This window comes from Alnus glutinosa, chromosome 11 (genome assembly GCF_958979055.1).
Source record: "Alnus glutinosa chromosome 11, dhAlnGlut1.1, whole genome shotgun sequence".
Classification (NCBI taxonomy): Eukaryota; Viridiplantae; Streptophyta; class Magnoliopsida; order Fagales; family Betulaceae; genus Alnus; species Alnus glutinosa.
This window is the reverse complement of record NC_084896.1, coordinates 2,461,041-2,481,498: the sequence shown is the minus strand read 5'-3', so window position 1 is coordinate 2,481,498 and position 20,458 is coordinate 2,461,041. Positions and strand designations below refer to the sequence as shown.

Genomic DNA, 20,458 nt, shown 5'->3' with positions numbered 1-20,458 from the left:
ATAAAAAATTATTTTTATTTTTTTTCCTTTCAAAAATACTATTTTTTTAAAAAAAAGAAAAAAATTCCAACCATTGGTTTTTTCAATTTATAGTTTTATTTTTTTTAGAATTTTTTACGTTTATTTTATTAAGAGAATTTTTCGTTATTGGGGGGATTGTGATAATTTTTGGTGATTTGAAGGGGACGTTATTCTAATTAAAAGTTTCGAAGGAATACTATCAATTGAGTGGTAATTTAAGGGAGGTATGTAGACTTTCCTTTTCTTTTCCTTTTTTTCCTTTTTTCTTTTTTATTAATATTATTAAAAAAAAAAGCTTGTACTTCTCAAATGTTAAAAGGACATTTCTCAATTTTAAAGACTGGTTTGTGAGAATTTTCTTTTTGAGTAATGCTACGCACATTTCCATATTTTCACACCGATTTCGGCATTTTCACATCCCTTAGGTTGCTTTTAAAATAATGACCATTATATTTGAGATGGATCTTATTGTATTTAAATCTAATGGTGATTTTAAAAAGATATAAGGGAGTATGAAAATGGGTGTAAGGGGATGATTTTAAAACCACTACCATTAAATATGAGATTAATCTTTTTAGATCTTAGTTTGGTTGCATCTAGAGGACTGTAACCACAACACGTGCATATATATATATATGATAAACAAATTCACATTGGCATGCATTATTATAAGCATACTTGTTTCAAACTTAATGAGGACATTGAGCCTTTTTGCTTAATGACACTAGGGCATAGGTTGTGGACAAGGATCTTGTCAATTTCAAATGAAATAGACATTATATATATTTCAAATGAAATATATATTTTTCTCATTCATTTTTCAAGGCTTAACATTTTTCTATCGAATAAATCCCATTTGAAACATAAAATTAAGTGGGTTTTCTCCTTCGAATATGAAGATCGTTCTAATTGTCTAATGCTCATCTGAATTCATCAGAAAACCAAAGATCGATATGTAGCCATAAAATGTATCTATATCGTTTGTACTGCATTATTATAAGGAATGTAACATATCTAATAGAGAAATGCTACACAAGAGCCCTTTGTCCGTCTTTCATCAGCCCCTTTCCCACGTGGCAGTCCCATTTTATTTTATTTATTCAAAAAAAATTTGAAACCAAAATCACTGGTCGTCGAGAACAAAAACCATTTCCCCCCCTTTTTCTTTCCCACAAAAATCTCCGCCCATTTCGACTAGAAATCCGACGCCCTTGCCAACACCGACGCCGCTCGCTCTCCCTCGGAGTCTCTCGAAACCAGTAGTTTCGACACCCAGCTCTCGCTCTCTCTCTCGAACCCAGCACAGACCGGCCGCCCAGATATGACGCCGAAGTCGCTCTCTCTATCGAACCCAGCAGACCGGCCCACCGATCGGCGCCCAGATCGACTCCCAGCTCTCTCACAGACCGGCACCGGATCTCCGACGTTGCCCAGATCGACCGGGTTTCTCGACAACCCACTCGTCTAGCTCTCTCGAACCCAGCACAGACCGGCCGTCCCAGCTCTCACTCTCGAACCCAGCACAGAGCGTCGCCTACGAGCACTACGGATCTTGATCTTCAACTTGGTCCAACGAGGAGCGCCAGAGCGGACCACGAGCACCGCCGATCTCTGGTTAGTCTCTCTCTCTCTCTCTCTCTCTCTCTCTCCGACTCTCTCTCTCTTTCACTTGAATCCAGCAGACCAACGCAGATCTCCGACGAGGAGTGCCAGAGCCGGCCCTTTTCTGGACTGCAGATCTATGGTCAGTGCTATTCGATCCCCCTCCCTGTGCGGCGCCTCCTTCTCTCCCAGTGTCTACAAAATCTAAGGTTTTTCTTCTCAATCTCTCATCGTTTGATTTTTCTGGACTGGCTGGGTCTGAATCTGGCTTTGGGTTTTTGTATGCGTATACTGTCAAGTATTTGCTTTCTCTTAGGGTTTTGTGCAATGCTTGATTAGTTGAAATTCTTGTTGTTCTCTATGTTTTTTTTTTCTTGGCCTTGTTGCTTTGGTTGGAATATCACTCTTTTTTTCTTTTTTTTTTTTTCTTTTGTGATTACTATAAATAAATCGGTGGTCGGAAAAAAAAAAAGATTACTTCACATTAATCGGTTTGTTTAACTTTGATAAAATTCATGGCACTTTCAGCACCCTTTCGATGCTGAATATGAATTTTCCTACTTGGATTTATTGTCTGTACATATTTATTGATGTCTTTTCTTTTACCTGATTGTTTGAACCTAAGATCCATTATAATTACCCACTAAAAACTGCGATTGTGCTTTATGACATAGCATTCCTTGACTTTTATGATAAGCCTTCTTTATTGGTTATGTTGGTTAATGTTTCATTTTCGGGGAGTGATCATTACACTCACACTATACAACAATGGCACAACACCAAGGCACAATGGAGTGGGGTCCATGTGTGGGCTCTACTCCATTGTGCCTTGGTGTTGTGTCATTATTGTGTAGTATGAGTGTTTTAATCATTTCTCTCCATTTTCAATCTTACTTCTCACCTCGTTGCTTCTTTTATTTCACTATCTTAGAGTATACATATCACAATATCATGAATAATGCTTCAATTCCTCTTAGAAGTACTTGAAGAAAGATATCGTTGATTTGCTTGCGAATGGACTCGATATCAATGCTTATGGACGGGTAATCTAATAATCTTTGTATTTTTTGGATTTTCGTTTGGTTTCATTTAGTGGATTAGATCTTGAGTTGATTGTTTTTGTTGGAATCTTATTCGCTGTCATTTGTTTGGTTCTTCAAGATGCTCGCTGAGTGTTTGACAAAATGTCTGAAACAAATATGCATGCTTTGTCTTGGTCCATTTCGTCACTGTTGAGAATGGGTGTTTGGGGAGTGTCACTTTTGCTTTTTGATTTAGTGGGGTTCGCATTTTGATCAAGATTCTTATGCTCAGACATGACAAACTATTAAGATTAGGCTTGCGTTGTTCTCTCTAAACATAAACAACCATTTGGATTGAAAGAATAATTCTTCAAACTAGTATAGAGCAAACAAAAGGGGCTCAAATTACTATCAATCTGTTTCGTTGCTCTGCTGATGTAGCAAGTTAGAAGACACAACTTGAATTTTTCTGCAAAAACGTTAGGTTATTAAGGAGATCTTATTTACTTCTTGTAAGTGTTAGATTATTAAGCATTACTTGTAAAGTTGATATTCCCTTGTTTTTTATTGCTTAACGTGATCTTATATGTTTTATGTGATATTATTGCTTTATTGCTGACACTGGGTGCCTAAGTTGAATCTCCAAAATTGTCCAAGTGAGCGTATGGATTCTAGGCATCTCGCAAGCTTGCTTATATCTCTTTGGTAATCCATGGTGGCATAATCAAGGTTCAGAACCAGCAGGCATTGCAGCTTTTGAAGGAGGAGAAAACTGAAAACATGAAGTAAAAGGCCTGCATCGTCATTCATTTTATTCAGGTAAAATTTTCAATGGCAAAAGCGAAACATGAAGTGTGATGTCATGAATTACTTGAGGTTTCAAATATGACAGTTAATTTTTTTTATTATTATTATTTTTTGATTCAGTATCATGCTTACTTATTGATGCAACAAGGATGCAAGGAAGAGTTTGTTGAAGGAGAGAAAAGGACCTAGTTGTGACTGTGATGTCCGCAATGGGAGAGGAGCAGATTTGTGCTATGAAGGACATTGGCCTTAAGTAGTTTATTTATATAAATTATTGAAGGACTATTGTTGCAATTTTAGCTGAAGATTTATGTGAGCCTATATAGCTTGTTTTTCTTAAGACTGGGTATATTGGGTGGTTGATGTGGATTTGGAACAAAGTTCTATTACCTTTTTCTCTTATGGTATGTTTGATTTTTAAGGACTTTTGTGTTCATTATCTACACTGCTTTGATTTATTTCTGGATCGATGGTTGTATGTGAAAGAAAAAAGTTATGGAAAGTGCTTACTTGCCGAAAAATGTACACTGTAAGAGGTCTCATGAAATGTGTTGATATGCTCAATTTGAGGGATTTGAGAAAGTGGACTATCTCTTTACCTTTCTTTTCCACTTCTCTTCTCTAAAATGCAGCCATGAAAGTGAAATGTTGTCTTGAATGAAGCACCAGTGCTTAAAGTGTTCCCTTCATTGGGGCGTTTGAAAGATGTTAATCCATAATTTATAAAAATTTAGCTGATATGTCACAGGATAATCTGAAAGGGAATGTTTGGCATAAGTTTTTTGGAACCATTTAACTTGGACCATAATTGAATCAATTTTGTGGTTTACACTTTACAGCCCAAAAGCATTAAGCTCTTTTCAATTTCACAGTTTTGCCTCAAAGGAAAAAATCATCTCATCAAAAGAACATGACATAAAAGCTCTGGTCTTGATTGGCAACACATTTTAGTAAAGCATTAACATACAATTTCAAACATAAAATACTTACAAATTACTTTAACCTTTACGTCATAACACAATAAAAAGCGTAAGATAAACTCTAAAAAGTTTTACCAAAAAAATCCTCTATTTCTTCTACAAATTAGTGCACAAAGGTAAGAGACATTACACTACATATTTTCTTTACACTTTTACACAGGTAAAACACTAAAAGTCCAACTCCGTTACACATCCACTTCCATCACACAACAAATTAACTCTATTACTTGAGTATCAACTTTCAAGTATTACATAACTTCCAAAACAGAAAATCAACTTCAATGAAGGTACATATTTTGTTCTTTTGTCATCATCCTCAAAAGGTTACAATTCAAGATAATGCCACAGCAAACTTCAAATGTTTCTCCTTTGCTTTATATAATTTTTTAGTTCTCCAACTTATTCATTCTTCTCATAATCACTAGTAATAACTCTAATCCAGATGCCATGGCTATCCCATTGATTGAAGCACTCCACTAGCATCCTGCGCGCAAGCAACAGACATGCAATGAGACAATTTTTAAATTTTTAATAGCTTCTTAGATGAGTATAATATTACTATTGTTTGTTATACTCATCTTCGTGATATTAGACCAGGCCATTGCACGAATCAAAGAGAAAATGAGCTGCATATATCCTTTCTTTAGAACGAATTGCCCAATATTTTTTTGGGTTAGGTTATGAGTCCCAAAAGCAATTATGGTTCATGTTTAAAGGAATCAATAGATAATTAGCCTAATGGGTAAAAGAAGACGATAAAAAATTGATTGAGGGAACTTCAGAAAAAACTAAACTAAGATACAGAAAATAATTTTTACATCAAAGTCCCACCATTTCATTAATAGATGCCACAATTTGGATGATCAAATAACAGATGACCCCTTTAAACATATACATGAATCGATAAGTAAATTACCATCATCATCTTGTCCAACACAACCAAGCCATCAAATTTAGATTCAAAATATACCAAAAACAACACAAGCAACCGCAAACCCAAAATGAACCACCACGACAAGCTGAAAATGAACAAAAAAGACTTCACTTGATACTTTAATCCAATGTCAAGAGAGCTAATACATACCAAAACTGAAAAGAAAGCCAATAAAAGCCCAGAAACCCAATTGAGGATAGAACCGCTCAGGCACACCTCACATGCAAAGCGCATAAAGGGTAAAGAGACAAAGAACCAGAACCAAAGATTCAACCTTTAATTACGTCAAGACAAGCTAAAAATGAACCAAGAAGACCAAGTTTTCTTTGTAAGTTATATCAATTCAATGTCAAGAAAGCAAACATATACCAGAACTAAACAGAATACCCAATAGAAACCCAGAAATCCAATTGAGGACACAAATCCAAAAAAATCTCACGTACCCATGTACCAAAACACATAGACTTCCAATTAAAAAAATATTGCTCCGGAGAACACAAAAATCCAATGATTGTTTTGTCGAAAGCAAATATTTCACAGTATACGCATACAAAACCCAAAGTCAGATTTAGACCCAGCCAGTTGAGAACAATCAAACCCAGATTCCAGAAAAATCAAACTCTAAAGAATGAGATGAGAGATTGAGAAGCAAAAGTTGAGATTTTGTTGACAAAGAGAAGGAGGCTTCGCACAGGGAGGGGATCGAATAGCACTGACCGTAGATCTGTAGTCCAATAAAAGGCCGGCTTTGGCGTTCCTCATCGGAGATCTGCGGTGGTCTACTGGATCCGAGTGAAAGAGAGAGAGAGTCGGAGAGAGAGAGAGAGAGAGAGAGAGACCGGAGATCGGCAGTGCTCGTGGTCTGCTTTGGCGCTCCTCGTCGGACCTGGTCGGAGATCGAGAACCGCGGTGCTCGTGGGCGACGCTCAGTCTGCTGGGTCCAAGAGAGAAAGTAGGGCGATGGACGGTGTCGGTCGGTGGGCGCCGGTCATTGGGGGGCAGTCGGTCGGTGGGCAGGGGTCGATCAGTCGATGGGGGAGGGGACGCTGGAGAGGGGAAGATTTGGGAAATGGGGGGAAATTTTGGAAATGAATGTAAAATGACGCCCACCCGTGTTTTCAACTTTTTTTTTAAAAAAAAAAAAAGGAAAAAAAATGCCACGTGGGAAAGGGGTTGATGAAAGACGGACAAAGGACCCAACGAGGTATGGACACTGTTTTCATAGTAATTGACAGATTTTCCAAAATGGCACACTTCATCCCTTGCATGAAGGCCTTTGATGCATCCCATATAGCCCATTTCTTCTTTAGAGAAGTTTTCCAACTGCATGGCGAACCCAAGTCCATCAACTCGGACCGAGACATCAAGTTCCTCAGTCACTTCTGGATAACCTTATGGTAGAGGTTTGACATGTCACTCAAGTACAACAGCACATGCCGCCCGCAAACCGACAGTTAGACAAAAGTGACCAACCGGAACCTCGATAACATGCTATGATGTGTCTCAGGAGACAAGTTGAATGGTGGGATCTTAATCTTCCCCAGGTGGAGTTTGCATTCAATTGTATGAGCAACATGTCTACGGGCAAATCACCATTTGAAGTTGTCTACACCAAATCTCCTAAGCATGCTTTGGACTTGGTTCCGCTCCCGAAGCTCCCAAGTTTAAGCTTAGCAGCCGAGAATATGGCAGAATGAATGCAACAAATACAGGAAGATGTACGCTTGAATTTAGAACAAGCAAATGATAAGTACAAGGCAATGACAGTTAATTAAAAGCGGCGAGTGAAGACTTTCCAAGAAGGGGATTTAGTCATGGCACATTTGTGCAAGAACCATTTCCCCACCTGAACCTATGGCAAATTGAAGAGTCGTAAGTAAGGACCGTTTCGAATCACAAGGAAGATAAATGACAACGCCTATGTTGTGGAACTCCCCAACGACATGTTAATTTCTAACACCTTCAATGTAGTTGATATGTTTGAATACCATCCAGATGACCCGTTATATGGGGATAATAACTCGATGACGAGTTTTTCTGAAGTGGATGAGACTAATGTAGGACAGTCCGTTGGACCCAAGTAATCAACAGACCCCGATGGACCCAAAGTGCCGACGGCCCCTAGCAAAAATTATAATACCCCAAAAAAATTTAGAATATTTTTAGCATCGTTAATAGAATTTTTTTTAATACTGGGTATTTTTTTTATTCTTGTATGATTTTTTTTTTTTTTTAGATATATATATATATATATATATATATATATATATATATATATATATATATATATATATATATCTATATACACACAAATTTTTTAAATTCTCGTGGACGACATCGTTTATTTAAGGAAACACTTATTTTTTTTAGCCACTCACATGTCTTCCACCTTTCATTGCTCCCACGACAGATTTCATTTTTCACATAAACATTGCTAAAATGAACTGATTTCACCTTCTAAGCGTCTAAAGCTTTTTTATCCAAAACATGAGCGTTGCCACATTTCAATTCTTCTTCTACGCTTCAGAAGCCTCCCTGCCACATTACAAAGAAACATCGCCACGTTACAGTTTAGGCTCAACACGTTGAGCTCATGCCCAAGTCCTTCAGCCTTTACACCCCCCTTATTTCCCCTATTTAACCCAACGTCTCTCCATGTTTCATCACGCACGCCGATAAATTCTTCAGATTTTTCTCAGAAGGTTTCACTTAAGGTTAAGAGGTATTCACTTTAAGCTTTCCTTTTTCTTTCTGTACGTTTTTATTGGTCTTTTCCTTTTTTTTTTGAGATAAAAGGAGAATATCATTGATCAAGCAAAGGAATATTCTTTTTAAAGAGTACATTCCAGATCAGAGGTGGGCAAACCCCCATCCAAACTTCGTCTAAACACTGGGAACTTGCTAAATTTGCCAAGCAAATTGCTGCTTCATTAGTTTGTTTACTAACAAGGTGAATATCAGCTTTAGGCAGGCCTTGGATCCTAAGATTGGCATCCTCAATCAAATGCCCGAAACTGCTATCACACGGCCCGCTCCTCGTCAAGGCAGCCACCACCTCCCTCTTATCACCCTCCAGGTGCACGTGGGATGCACCCAAATCTCCACCCAGCTTGACAGCAAACCAAGCCCCCAAAGCAGGAGCCAGAGAAGGATTCAACAGGGAGGGAAAAAATTTTGTCTAAGCTGCAACAAACTCACCTCTGTCATTCCTGGACAGCACCCCAATGCCTGTCCTCTTTACTGCATGGTTAACAGAAGCTGCCCAGTTGATCTTAACAGAGCCAGGAGGAGGGGGCAGCCAAGACATTGGCTGGCCAGGGGGAGGAGCCAGAGTCCTGTCGGTATGGGAGACAGCGGAGGTGTACTCCCTCACCATTCTTTGGGCTTCAAAAACAAGGCTCTCTGGGGGGAAAACTCCCTCTCAAAAACGTAGGCATTCCTTCTCAACCATATCAGCCGGAGCACCACCAGAGCCAAAAGCAACTCCTCCCCATCAAGTTTTCTCAACAGATATTGAATCAGTCCCTTACCATCAACTTGCCCGAGGGTCATCTTCTGGATTTTCTTCCCACAGCCTTGCCACACTGCCATAGAAGAATTGCACTCCCAAAGGATGTGAAGAACATCCTCCATATCTTGCGCACAAATGGGACAGCCCGGCTCTGGAACTACCTTCTTAATGAAGAGGTTCAGTTTTGTTGGGAGGTCATTACCCACTTTCCACAAAAAAATTTTATTGGTCTTGTCCTTTTTCTTCCTATTACACACACAAAGGGTCATAAACCCATTTCCATATTTTTTATCTTCTTTCCTTTCTTTTTCTTCTTCCTTCTCTTTTATTCTTTTGTTCTATTCTTCTACCCATACGAGGAACCAGAGAGACTAGTGTTGAGTGAGAGACCAGAGGGAATGGGGAGACGCCCAGTCCGGTGGGCTAGACACGGCCGGGCCCAGAAGCCATGGCCCCGCGCCGGCGACGCCACCAGAGAGCACTTTTTCGGCAACTTCTGGGTCCCCAAAGAAGAGGAAAATCTGTCCCCTGTGAGTGTTAATTTCTTGGTTTTTTGATTTTCAGATTATGGGTTGAATGGGTCTTTGAGAAATCTTTGAGTCTTGATCTTGTTTCAGTTTGGGTTGATTTGTTATGAAAATTTTGCCTTTAAGAAGGATTTTTCGGTAGAGAAGAGAAAAGAAAATTGAAATTTCTGAACTTTTTCTAAAGAAAAACCTTAGGGGTGTAGAAGAAATCACTAGGTAGACTTTCGGGTAAGAGTTCTCTTGAGATTTAATTTTGGGGGTTATTTTTCTGGAGGATTTCTTTGTAGAAAACTGAATAGGTGTAAAATCTTTTGAGAATTGCTGGGTTGTTTTTCAGGTAGAGGAACCGAATGGGATTGAGAATTTCTGAGTTTTGTTGTGGGATGTTGTAGTTTTGATTGTGTTGTTGGGATGTTTTGATGTGATGAATTATCTAGTCAGTTTAGAGTGGTTTTGGGGGCTGTTTGGAGATAGCCAGTTTGTGTTTTATCTTGGGCATTCTTGTATTTTTTCTGATTAACCAAACAGGTACACTATGGATTGGGTTGAATTATTTAGAAATTTTTTTGCTGAATGCTAAAGGAATGCTGTGATTATTGGGCTGGTTTCTTGTTGTGGCCATATGAGTATCGATTATGTAATTTAATATATGATTTTTAATCTGGATTTTTGCTAAAATATTGAGACCTACTCTAAATCTCTTATTTGGTATATAAGATAGGTTGAATCTCTTTTATATGAATATTGGGTTGTTTTTGAACAAAGTATTGTTATTCGTGCATGTGTGAATTGAGGCTATGTCTTGCTGAGTTTCAGTATTTTTGTTAATTGAAATTCTTCTTGAAAGTTCCTGTGAATAAATTACTGTTAGAATTAGGCTTATATCCAAATTGCATCCATTTAAATTCTTTCGAGTAATTCTGTACAGAACCATTATTTCTGTTTTAGGGAATTGTAATTTGGCTACTGACTTAGGATATAAACACTGAAATTGTTATCCCTGTGCTGTCTAAATTAGGAACATGAACTAATCCTTTGGTTACCACAATCTAAGATAGATTTATGTGCACAATTTTCATGGATGTATTGCACTATGAAAACTGGAACATCTTGGAAAGATTCAGGTCATTCAAAGAGGCAATAATGGAGACTAGGAAATTTCCTTGTAAAATCACATGAGTTTCTGTTGAAATATTGTAGTTGCTAGAATTTTTTATTTACCTCTACTTGAATAAGTGATGACCCATATGATTATAGAAATTTTAAAATTACATTGCAGAAACATGTCTTTATTTTAAATATTTCTAATATATATATTATATATATCCTCTAAATCTATTTTTTTTTTTTTTTTGTGATCCAATTTAGGAAGGAGGTTCTAATTTCAAACAAAAAGCACAGGTAAGGGGGAAAACTCAACTTTAAAAACCCCAACCAATTTTTATTAAAAACATTTTTCAAAGAAAATGTCGGAGATTTTCAAAAGATTCTCACTTTCACTTTAGTATTATTTGCTCCTTTATAATGAATTCCTTATGAAATATGATTGAACACCTTTAAGATTAACTTTGTATATGATGAGATTATGATTCTTCTATTTTGATGTATATTTTGTGTTCACCACACAAGTTTTATCCCACGGCTTCAAGCCACGTTGGTAATCCGAATATTTTATGATGAGGTGGGTAGTGGGGTAACCACACCAAAAGTGTGGTGCTATTGGCCGAGGGGTCCTCACCTAGGGAGCTTCCCAACCCGGCGGCTCTCCCCTGTGACGACAGGATGAGCGTATGGGTCCTACGAGACCGGTCCTTTGAACGAGCCCAACATGCGCCGCTCATGGTTAAAATGCGGTGGTTAGACCAGTGGTTGATAAAACTTTCACACTGCAATAAATGAATGCTTATACACTTATTTGAATTGTTTCAATATATTGTCTATTTATAACCTAAAAATGTCAAACTGTGATTTTTTATGCTGCCATGAGCTATGTTGTGTCCCTTACTGAGTTGTCGCATTCACCCCCTTACCCCCAAAAATATTACAGATGGGTCTTCATATCATAGTGCTTCTAGGAGGAGTGCTCCTCGGGGTAATTACTTATGATGATCCTGAGTACTGGCCGGCAGGAGTGGACCAATGGGTTCACGAGAGTTTCGAGATATAGACACTAGTGGCCAGGAATCTCTTTTTGTGATGTAGATATGGTTAACTTAAAGACACTCAGGGCTGGACATCGTTAAAAGGAGGGAGAGGACCCCTAATGTTTCGAGCCATGTATCTAGCCACTTTTGTAACTATACTAGCGTCTCTATTCTGTATTCCTTGGCCCCCACTAATGTATTAACTATAGTATGAACTCTAATATATGAATGATATATATATATATATATATATATATATATATATATATATATATATATATATATATATATATATATATATATATATATATATATATATATTAATCTATGCCTTGTCTTCATTGCTATATTTAACTGTTTTGTGGATGATCTTTAATTATTGAGAAATGCTAGGTGTACCAACACTTTTACAAACTGATGTGGCATCATGCATAAGATGAAAATATCCTTCAGATTAAAAAAAAAACCTACAGCCACGAAAATGCCCATTGCCGGAAAAAAAAAAAATCCAGCTCGCCGGACAGCCGGTCCTCCAGCGACACCGGAAAACTCTCGACCCCGAAGTCCCCGACCACCAGCCGCCAGCACGCCCCAGAGCCCCGACGGAATTGGAAACTCCTGTCCAGCCAAAACCTTGACCCCCCGACGACCGGCGAGATCTGAATAGAGACGGAGATAGAGACCCCCTGACGGCCGGATTTGGATCTCTGTTTTCTCTTGCTCTCCGTCTTCGTGCATCATTTGAGAGATCCGACCGGATCTCTCAAACCCACGCCATTGTGCATGGGTTTCCGGCCGGGAACCTTGCCGGTGTACGTGGGTTTCTGGCAGGAAATTCTTGGGTTAGGGTGGGTCGGGGTGCGAGGGTTTCCGACTTCTTGGGAGCTCGCCGGCGTGTGGGACTGGGTTTATCTGGAGAAGGGTATTTTTGTCTTTTTGTTTTGAATAACTTTACCATTAAACTTACGTGGAGCCTCATATGAAATGTCACGTCAATTTGTAAAAGTTTTAGTACACCTAGCATTCCTCTTAATTATTTCTTGTCAATGAAATCTTTGTGTATTTTCTTAAGTTCGCGTTTCCCCTTATAACCCAAAACGGGAGCGTGACAAAAATACCGCCGGGTTATTTTTTGATGTGTTGATTGCTAACATGTTTAATGACCAAAAAATGAAAGAATAGACTATTGTCAGATTGTGATTTGAAAGATATTATACATAATAACCTGTCCTAAATTTCATGATTCCTCTTTCAGAAGATTCCAATGTTTAGATTTGCTTTGTCATCAAGTATTACTTTAGTTATTATATTTTTCTTAATATGGCTTAATTTCCTTTGGCACCAAGTATTTTCATATTTTGCTTCTTTGTTTTATTTCCATTCTTAGGAGGATCTTATTACCTTTCGTAGCCTTAGGGTTTTACTACAAGTTTAGAACAGTTGTATTGGAATAAACAGTTTATCTCATTAATATTATTATCAATTTTCTCTATCAACGTGTGTTGATTTTGTACGTGCATTGCGAACAATGTTTTTTTTTTTTTTTTTTTCACGTTTATCACTTCTTACTGCGTTAGAAAAGAAACGAATTGAAGTTTAGGTATATTTTGAATTTTCATTGCTTGAGTTTTCAGTGCAACGATATAATTGGCTCAAATTAGATAAGAGGTTTGAAGCTTGGTAAAAAATATTGGAGCTCTAGAAAAGAGACGAAACTTTATAGTATCTATCTATATCTACAATTGGTTGAAACCCGCTCAGAAACTTTTGTATGCTTTTTGCCTCTAATGGGGCAAAATACTTTGTGTTGCGAAAATTCTCCATAGTTCTGTTTGGTTAATAAGAAATTAAGTGCTGGAAAATTGGAATGTAAGTAGAAAATTTTCTAACAAAAATAAGGTTGTCGAGGGATAGGTGGGATTAGTTTGTGTTCTTCAACTTGCAAAATTGCCCGTCCTGCTTTTAGACCAGAAAGCATGAAGTTATGTTTAACATGTATGATATGTTGGTCTCTTTCAAGATGAACACTTGCCATTTCTTTTATATATATATATATATATATATATATATATATATATATATATATATGTTTAACGTTTATAATGGTATATTTTGGAAAACTGATTGACTTTATGAGGACCAATTTGCTGGAATTATTGGATTGTGCCATGTTGTATTTCAATTGGGTGTTTAGTCAGAGCTTTGATTAATAGTTGTGTAATTATTGAAAAAATTTATCGTTGATAATAGTAGAAATTTACATATATGATATAGTTGTGAATATACTTTTGTAGAAACTCACATCATTGCAGTTATGTATATCGCATAATTAGAGATATGGTTCAAAATCTTCAATAAGATTGGTTCTAAGATATGAGTGAACGAGGACAACATTTAGTGACATATAGGCTATGTAGCATATATATCAACGTGCATACAAATCAAACAAAAAGATTGGTTCTACAACATTTCTTTCCTTTGATATAGGAGACATTTCATCGGGCTTCCAGTGTTGAAATAGTTACGCTATTATTTGAGCAATTTCCTGCACTGTCAATTGTTGGATTTGTGTCCATCATGTTCCAGCCTGTGGTAAACGCTGGTTGCTTGGGTTTAGGTAGAGGTGCATGTTCATTTCTAATCATTGAGACTACATCAGGCATGGTAGGTCGATCAGTCGGGCTTTCTTGGACACAAAGAAGGCCAATGTTAATGAATCTCAACGGAAGAGAACTAGAAGAAGGATACCCAATTGTTGAATTTATCAACTCCAAACTCTGATCATCTACCCACAACTCCCAAGCCTAGTATCATTTCAAATAAATGTAAGTTTTACTAAAAACTAAGAGCATTTCAATTTATAAGACTAAGGTAAAACATAAAGAAATTGAGAGGATATAAAAGATACTCACATATCTAAGAAGATTGAGTGAACTACGGTTATAGAAGCTAGTATTCTTCTTGCCACTTATAATCTCTAGGAGCAGTACTCCAAAGCTAAACACATCAGACTTTATCGAGTATAAACCCTCTATAGCATATTCCGGAGACATGTATCCACTGGATTCCAAAATTTAGTACACTATTTTGTTAGTAGCTTGCTAAAAGAATTTAACCGGCAATTGCAAATATCATATGTAAACAAGTTGCATACTTACTAAGTTCCAACAATTCGATTTGTGTTTGCTTTTGTGTCATTACCTCCAACTATTCGGGCCATGCCAAAATCTGATATTTTTGGATTCATTTCACTATCCAAAAGAATGTTACTCGGTTTTAGATCTCTATGTATGATTCGTAACCTTGAATATTGATGAAGATAAAGAAGCCCTTGAGCGATCCCTTCAATAATGTGTACACGTGTCTCCCAAGCTAACATCTTGTTCTTGATTGGATCTGTTTAAATAGTACAACGAGGAAATTAGTCCTTAAGAACCTAGAAACATATGAGATTAAAATAAAAATACATGTCTATAAACATGCACTCACCAAAAAGGTAGACGTCCAAACTTTGATTGGGCATGTACTCATATATTAATATTTTTTCATCTCGCTCGATACAACAACCTAAGATTCTGACAAGATTTCTATGCTGAAGTTTTGCAATTAGTATTATCTCATTTCTGAACTCCTCATTTCCCTGTCCAGACCTTTTTGAAAGCATCTTCACTGCAACTTCCTGCCCTCTAAGTAATTTCCCCTATGAAGGAGAACCATAAGCTCTTTAAACTTTCATAAAGATTTACCACTAATGCCAGTTTTCTTGATAGTATTTAAAGCACATTCATCAGAAAAATGTTACGTACCTTGTAAACAGGTCCATAACCTCCTTCTCCAAGCTTATTTACAGCTGAAAAATTATTAGTTGCAATTGATACGCTCTCATAACTGAATAGAGGTAACTCAAAATCCTTCTCTTTTTTCTTCATATTACTGTTGGTATTCATTTCTTCATTGATTGCATCGAGCCCCGTATTGAAATCAAATAATAGTAAATTATTGCTTGGAGCCTTCTCTCCTGTTTAATAAGAATTAGTCATTATACATGAAAATCCAATGAGGTGACATCATTAGGTTCACCAAATAGGGCCAGCTTTAACTTATAACAAATTATGCGGTCGCCTAAGGCCCCTAATTAATGAATATGGATAAAGATTTTTTTATAAAAAAAAAAATATTCAAAGGCTTAATAATCAATATTCTTTAATTAAAGCCCCTAATTATAGTAATAAGTAATTAAAAAGGCACTAATATCATTAAATTTTCCTAAAAACTTAATTCTCTAACATTCAAAATTCTTGAAATAAGTCTTAAACAATTGATAGCATTAATTCATTAAATGAGATAATCAAATAATATTAAAGACATTCTTAAATAAAACCAATTCTCCAACTTAAAACATTCTATTAAATTTCTTGGGAATAGTGGAGAGAATAAAAATAATAGTAATATTTAATTACGTCGTGGATAAAGACTTTTTAGGCGTTGTAGTGAGCATTGAGCAGCTTTAACATTCAATGCTAATCATTTCAAAAAAAAAAAAAAAATGCTAATAATATATAATTTATTTCAAACGTTAAAAAGATAGAAATTATGGTACATGTACAAGTCCAACGTTCAAAATAAAATGGGAAAAAAAAAATTAAATGCTAAGAAGATAGAAAGTTTTTTTAAAATATTTTAGTTAATTATAAACTCCTTTCTTTATAAATTTCCATTTTTTTTTCTCTCCATTTCCCAATTCAAGTCTTATTCAAATTTGAATTATTCTCTTCTTCTACAATTTCATTAATTATTTTCCAACAAGTCACTATTAAAGCCTTTCAAGGCACTAAAATCATTCCGTAGGACCATAGCTAATCAGTGATCAAAAGAAACAAAAGGGGGGGGGGGGGGGGGGGGGGGGGGGGGGGGGGCGGGGAAGAATCCTCACTTAAATAAATAAAATACAATTTTCAAATAAAAATATAATATTAATATTATTTTTTTAAAAAAAAAAAAAAAAACCTCACTTAAATTTATTGTCTTAAGCTTCAAAATGTATCGAGCTACCCTATCACCAAAGATCAACCACTAAGCAATGCCAGTTTCCAAAGGTAACTAAGTTTATTTAGTCATTTCTGCAAATAAGTAGTAATAGTATAGCAGTTCATTCCCATTCCAGTGAAATGACAAAATAACTGCAAATCAAACTCCTTCACAGAGACATTATGAAATTTTTTGGAGCTAGGACCCCCACAAATAGGAGCCTGAAACCCTATCTTCACCAACTAATGATGCTAACAGCTAGCTTTCATTGTTGGGCCATTAGAAAAGTGTGTTAATTAAGTGACGTTCCTAAGAACAAGGACTTGTCACAATTTTATTGTCTTAGATTAAAGTAGACTTTCTTGTAATTTTTTGAAAGTGATTTCCATGTGAGGTAATTAGAACGTCGTTTACACTTACCTACGGGTTTCAGCTTTCCTTTGATTGAAAAACAAATGAAGAGACATAAGATAAGCCCTGTTGTTGGAACTAGCACAGCTACCCATACTTTCCATTTTTTGCCTGATTATGATGACAAGAATCACTATTAGCTCAACCATATATAACAGAGAATGAAATATTAGTACGTTCATAACGGAAGAAGACATAAATTTGTGTAGATTTTTCACCTTTGGTACTTTGACGCTCATTTGCAGCAAGTCTGAGATACATAATCTCCCCACCATCTGAGAGTTGCTGTAAGTTCAAAAGAGCTCCTTCCCATATCACACAGTACCCGCTGCTATTATAAGCATAAGCTGTGCACGAACAGCTATTCATGCAAGCCTCTTCACAATTCCTAGCACTCGCTGCCGAATATGCTTTCGAATTAACGGGCAATCTCGGGAATGTTATCTTCCTGAACCAATCTTTTTTGCCATTAGCATACGTATTGTTTTCACATTGCAAAGGGGATTTCCTCACACAGCCACCTGACCAATCATTTAAACTGGTGTAGTTCTTCGAAAATGGTTCAAAACCTTTTAGACATTCACAGGGGCTCGAGATATTATCACGATACACGCCAAATGCACCACACAAACCATAGACATTAGATTGGGCCGCCGGTTGAGACCAAAATGATTTCCATTCCAAAGGGCCAGACAGCCATGCCAATAGCTGGATTTTTCCTGTAGACTCCATCACAAATTTAGAACGGTAAGAAGGATCAAAAAGATAATAAGTAAAATATGTTTCAGTTTCATTTGACACAAAACTGTAGTTGAAGACCAGAACATTCGATGTCAACTCAGGAACATTGGCAAAGGTTTGAGTTTTGTCATTCCAAACTCCAGTACTCCAATAGATTTGGGATCTGTTCCACTCTAAGAAATATTGATTGCTTCCATTTGGGTCTAGCCTAAACGAGAACACACCAGGTGCTGGATCTTCTTTATTTTTCCATGAGATGAACTGCTTTGCTTTTCCAGTAACCTTATCAATCCCAAGCTTTGCACCTGACAGCCATGTATCGGTTGGATGGTCGAAACTTTCCCAAAATATAGTAGACGGGTTCGACCTATCTCTCAAAACAAAATTCCCATCATCACCAAGTATTGCTTCAGTTAAATTTGACCCGCGAAATGTCAAATTTGTCGACCAAAATGGGATGTTGGAGGAATTCCCAAATAGGAGTAGATTGCCATCTTCTGAGAGGTTAAGTCTTAAGGAAGATCGGTCAGACAAGGGGTTTTCTCTATTTGCTACCCAAACAGGGTTCTTCTCATCAAAATTTTTATACCATATGCCCAGGTAGTTTTTTAATGAACTGCCTGGTGAGAAGAAACCGAGCTCAAACTTGCTACCATTAGATAATAAGGCGTCGTTCCCTGAAAGAGACTGACCTGCCGAAAGGGTATCACCAGCTACGGAGAAGCATGCTGTGCAATAAGAGAGGATTAGAAGCAGAACAAATAAGAGCCATGGCTTACTCGTCATGCTACCCATCCCTCTCTATAACTTGCAATGTCGCAGTGAGTAGTTACAGAAAACTTGTACCTTTTTTTTTTCTTTTTTTTTTTTCCTGAGCAATACAGGAAGGGGAAGGAGCAACAAACAAGAAGAAAGAAAAGAATACAGAGGGTTGTTCCAGGAGGCTACCCATAAGAATTGTAGGCAGCCATTTTGGACAAAAATGGGCTCTCTGATTGGCTTTGTTAAAGTTGGGTGCCATGAAGTCATCAAGTTGTGGCCCGCATTCAAAGGATTTCCTTGTTGGTCTTGTTCTAGGAGAGACCTTGACCGACTTATTCACACCATACAATAGTCTCTTGTTAAATGATAAGGGAGAAGATGAGTGAGACACTTGTCTCATTGTGAGTGGTTGGGAGAAGATGGTGTAATCTTCTCCTAGCCAATCCGGTGGTGACATGTGGCAGGATAAGATTTTCTTATTTTTAAAATCCTCAACTTATTTAAAGTATAACAGGACCCCCACTTTAATAAAATCCTATCATTTGATAATTAATATGTAACCTCATATTTAAATTAACTACATTTTATCCATAAAATTAGTTATTTATTATTCTTAGTCTTTATAGAAGTAACTATCTATGGAGCGGCCATCCACTTCTAAATAATTTTATAGGTGATTAATCACTCCAAAATAGTTGAAGGGGTTGATCGACTACTCTTAAAACTGTTTTGAAGATGGTTGATCACCCTCAAAATAGTAGATGGAATGGGCGGGTCAGCCATAGTTGAAATTGTGAATAATGAAGGGGGATTAGACTACCCAAATTTTTTAAGTGGTCGGATGGATTGTGATGTGTCAATCATGGGAATAGGGTCTGTGTTGTCACAAGAAGGACGGCCCGTTGAGTTCTTCGGTGAGAAACTGAATGAAGCTCGGCAAAAGTTGACTACTTATGAGTCGGAGTTCTATGTTGTTATTTGGGGATTAATGCATTAGGGACATTATTTGATCCAGTGGGAGTTTGTTATGTATAGCGACCATCAAGCTTTGAAATTTTTCAATGCCCAAAGCAACTTGAACCAAATCCACGCTCGGTGGATAGCTTTCAAGTCAAAGTTTACCTTTGTGCTCAAGCACAAGTCGGGGCAATAGAACAAAGTGGCGGGCGCTTTGAGCAGACAAGCAGCTTTACTCGTGACGTTACTGATAGGTCTTGAATGTTGCACACATTCAAGCCCCTTAATTTGCTATAGTACTTAAACCCTTAGCCTCATTGTAATCTAACATTTTGTATGATTTTAGTGTTTTTAATAGTTTCAGGTTGTTAAAGCAAAAAGACCAAAAAAGCCCTCATAATTGAGCTTAAAACGGATGAAAGAGTTCTGCCAAAATCGAAGTCGATCGATCGACCAATTTAGTCGCTCGAGCGACATGTAGATCGATCAACAAATTCTGTCGATTGAGCGACAAAGCGGTGCCGAAATGCAAACCTCCAAGTAGCAATTCTGAAAATGGATTAAGTGCATGGAAGCATGTCATAGGCAGACCTGCACGACATGCATGTTATCTCCACTGGATTCTGCAGACTTCGTTAATTAGTTTTGGTCTCTCTGCAAATTATCAAACAACTTTTTGAATTGCTCTAATCATTAGGTTCCCGTTTGACAAAATTTGTTCACTTCTTTTTCTTTTTCTTTCTTTTTTCTTTTTTTTTTTCTTGTTAAAAAATAAAAAATAAAAAACTATCCTAAAAATCGTTATCAAAATAGCATTTTCACTATGCTGTTTTCAGGTGCTTGAACAAGTGCTGGTTGTGAAACTTTAACCAAAATTTAACTGCTAAATCTTTTCCTATTTTTTTTATTTTTTATTTTTAATTTATTCCAATAAGGGAAAATGGGGAAGAATTGCGGGGGTCGACATTGACTCATTGCCACTCTTATGAATTGAGTTAAGAAAATAAGAAG

At 37.0% G+C, this 20,458-nt stretch overlaps 1 protein-coding gene across 1 annotated transcript; it reads right to left on the bottom strand.

Annotated features, from left to right (window-relative positions):
* Positions 1 to 13,877: 13,877 nt before the first annotated feature.
* On the bottom strand, positions 13,878 to 18,807 carry LOC133881649 (receptor-like serine/threonine-protein kinase SD1-8). Its single transcript, XM_062320626.1, has 7 exons — positions 17,206 to 18,807; positions 16,997 to 17,098; positions 15,355 to 15,566; positions 15,038 to 15,248; positions 14,707 to 14,944; positions 14,461 to 14,608; positions 13,878 to 14,352 (listed from the first exon to the last, which is right to left on the bottom strand). The coding sequence occupies exons 1-7, from the start codon at positions 18,521 to 18,523 to the stop codon at positions 14,044 to 14,046; spliced, it is 2,538 nt and encodes an 845-aa protein (XP_062176610.1). The 5' UTR covers positions 18,524 to 18,807; the 3' UTR covers positions 13,878 to 14,043.
* Positions 18,808 to 20,458: the final 1,651 nt, after the last annotated feature.

What these genes read in the sequence shown, in the direction of transcription:
- LOC133881649 (XM_062320626.1), bottom strand. Translation starts at nt 18,523, where the DNA reads ATGGGTAGCATGACGAGTAAGCCATGGCTCTTATTTGTTCTGCTTCTA. An exon ending in TGAGCGTCAAAGTACCAAAG is followed by an intron (nt 17,099 to 17,205) that starts GTGAAAAATCTA and finishes CATCATAATCAG; the next exon opens with GCAAAAAATGGAAAGTATGG. An exon ending in AATCGAATTGTTGGAACTTA is followed by an intron (nt 14,609 to 14,706) that starts GTAAGTATGCAA and finishes TTTGGAATCCAG; the next exon opens with TGGATACATGTCTCCGGAAT.